We start from the raw sequence: 2,409 nt of genomic DNA, 5'->3' as shown, positions 1-2,409 counted from the left end.
AGAGAGAGAGAGAGAGAGAGAGAGAGAGAGAGAGAGAGAGAGAGAGAGAGAGAGAGAGAGAGACGCCAGGCTGATTCATTCATTAGGCCAGGCTGAGTGATGATGTCTATGCCACAGCACAGATGGTAATAATAAGTATGTGATTGTGTTGGTCATGAAGTTGTTCTTCAACTGTTCCCGTCTTAGCTAATCACAATACCACAATTAGAATTCAATCACATTCAATATTATTCTGTCTTGGGCTTGGATAATGGCATCATAATAAACCCAAAACCAATCTGGAAAAGCTTTTATCTGGCTGTATGTGTGTGGGTTTGTGTGCAGGTTAGGTGGACTAGGCTTTGAAGCTTGTGTTAATATTAATAAGTTAAAACACTTGACATTAATAGACCCAGAGATCACAGGGATTTCCTTTTATTTTATGTTGCATCAGTGAGGTGAAGCTCCTCAGAACTAAAATAACACTATTATTCTCCATTAGCCTGATTATTACTAGAGAACAGGGCCAACATATAGATCTATTCCAGAACATACTAATATATTGATCTCGTCAAGGGTGAAAGTGGAATCACAGAACTGAAAACTCTGTTTCCAAACGTTCCTCTGTGTGGGTAAAAGACATTGCACTAACATTCTCTATAAGGATCTTTTTCTCATTGGCAAGAATATCAGTCTCATTTTAGTTCATAGTCCTCTGGATATTATACAGTATATAGGTCCAGTCTAATATCAGTCATAGGAGTCTTTTGTATATGATATTATAGTTGTCCAGTCTAATATCAGTTATAGCAGTCCTTTGTATATGATATTATAGTTGTCCAGTCTAATATCAGACATAGTATCCATTTGCTGTTGACATGTAAAGTAGATATCTTCATCAGCAGCACGAGCCTGTAAACGTATTCGTTCCATGTGTTGCTGACAGTTAATTGTATTGTCCTCATAGTTTTTGCTTCAAGTAAAGGTGAGTATATGAGTATATGGAACCATGAACCAGAAAGCATTATGTGATAATAGCATTTATGTGATAATAAAACCACCGGAATCAATGTAGTCTAGTACAGTTTCATACATGCCTGATTTCTAAAGTCCAATGCCAATTTAATGCAAGTCCTATTCAAGCCAAGCATTGATACACACTGCTTATTACTGTAATCCGATATGCACAGTAACACAATCTTTTTGTGTTGGGTCTGTTAGGTTGCCGTGGTAACGTCAATGCCCCTAGGCGTCGTATTTCTTCAGTAGGTCGCTCTGCCAGTGCCTCTTCTTGTCAGGGAAGACTTTAGGAACTTTGATTTTCCTAAAATCCTCAATACACTTTTTTAGATCTTCCTCCATCCCCTTCCTCTCCTCCTCTTCCTCATTGACACCTTGTGGGGGTCCCCCATTCTCCTTGACGGTGCTGGGGCGCGGCAGGGTCTTCAGGGCGAGGGTGGTGGGCCGCTTGGGGCTCATGTCAGGCAGGGGCGGAGAGGGGGGAGAAGGGGGAGGAAGGTCGGGGCTGACCGGGGCTGGGACTGAGGCTGGAGCTGGAGGAGGGGGATGGAGAGGTGGGAGATTAGCAGGAGGAGGGGTGTTGATAGACAGGCCGTTTCGCAGGTCCAGAGTGGTGCTTGTTTCTGGTTGGCTGACGGCAGTGCTGGGGGGGCAGGGGTCGTCGACGGGCTGGTCGGCGTGACGACTGGTGTCTGGGAAGTCGGAGGGCACAGGCTTGGGAAAGGTTGATCGCCCACCTGTAGCAGAGTGAGAGAGCGAGAAAGAGAAAGGGGGATGGAGAAAGGGGATGGAGAAAGGGGGAGAGAATAGAACTTTAAAGGTGCACTATGCAGAAATAACTCCGCCATTTCCTGGTTGCTAAAATTCTAATAGTTTGCCTACTTTCAGTTTATGTAATAAAACAAGCAAGTATAGTGTGGAGAATCACGCCAAGAGAAACAACACTACATAAAGAGAGACCTAAGACAACAACATAGCAAGGCAGCAACACATGACAACACAGCATGGTAGCAACACAACATGACAACAGCATGGTAGCGACACAACATGGTAGCACCACAAAACATGGTTCCAAACATTATTGGGCACAGACAACAGCACAAAGGGCAAGAAGGTAGAGACAACAATACATCATGCCTTTAATGTTGGGATTGATCAGTGTGTCAGCACCATACCACAGCTGCCTGGTAGGGAGAGAAAGCCTCTCAAACCGGATGAGATATGAGATTCTGTTGCCATGGGAACCAAGACAAATACACCCTGGAAGGAAGAATGTTACTAGTTACCACAGCCACAAGTCAACATTGGCTTTTTCAAAAAAGTTCATGAAAACAAAAATGTGCTTTTAGATATTAATTTAAGGTTAGGGTTAGGCACAATGCAAGCAGTGTGGTTAAGGTTAGGGTTAGG

The 2,409-nt window shown here is 43.6% G+C and overlaps 1 protein-coding gene across 1 annotated transcript in view; it reads right to left on the bottom strand.

Annotated features, from left to right (window-relative positions):
- Nucleotides 1–465: 465 nt before the first annotated feature.
- Nucleotides 466–2,409, bottom strand: part of LOC139581935 (amyloid beta A4 precursor protein-binding family B member 1-interacting protein-like) — an 8,033-nt gene continuing 6,089 nt past the window's right edge. The window contains exon 3 of the mRNA XM_071412128.1: nucleotides 466–1,736. Coding sequence (XP_071268229.1) covers nucleotides 1,225–1,736 — 512 coding nt within the window. The 3' untranslated portion in view covers nucleotides 466–1,224. The remainder of the gene's footprint in view (nucleotides 1,737–2,409) is intronic.

Source organism: Salvelinus alpinus, chromosome 7, assembly GCF_045679555.1.
Source record: "Salvelinus alpinus chromosome 7, SLU_Salpinus.1, whole genome shotgun sequence".
NCBI lineage: Eukaryota > Metazoa > Chordata > Actinopteri > Salmoniformes > Salmonidae > Salvelinus > Salvelinus alpinus.
This window is presented reverse-complemented; position numbering and strand designations above follow the sequence as displayed.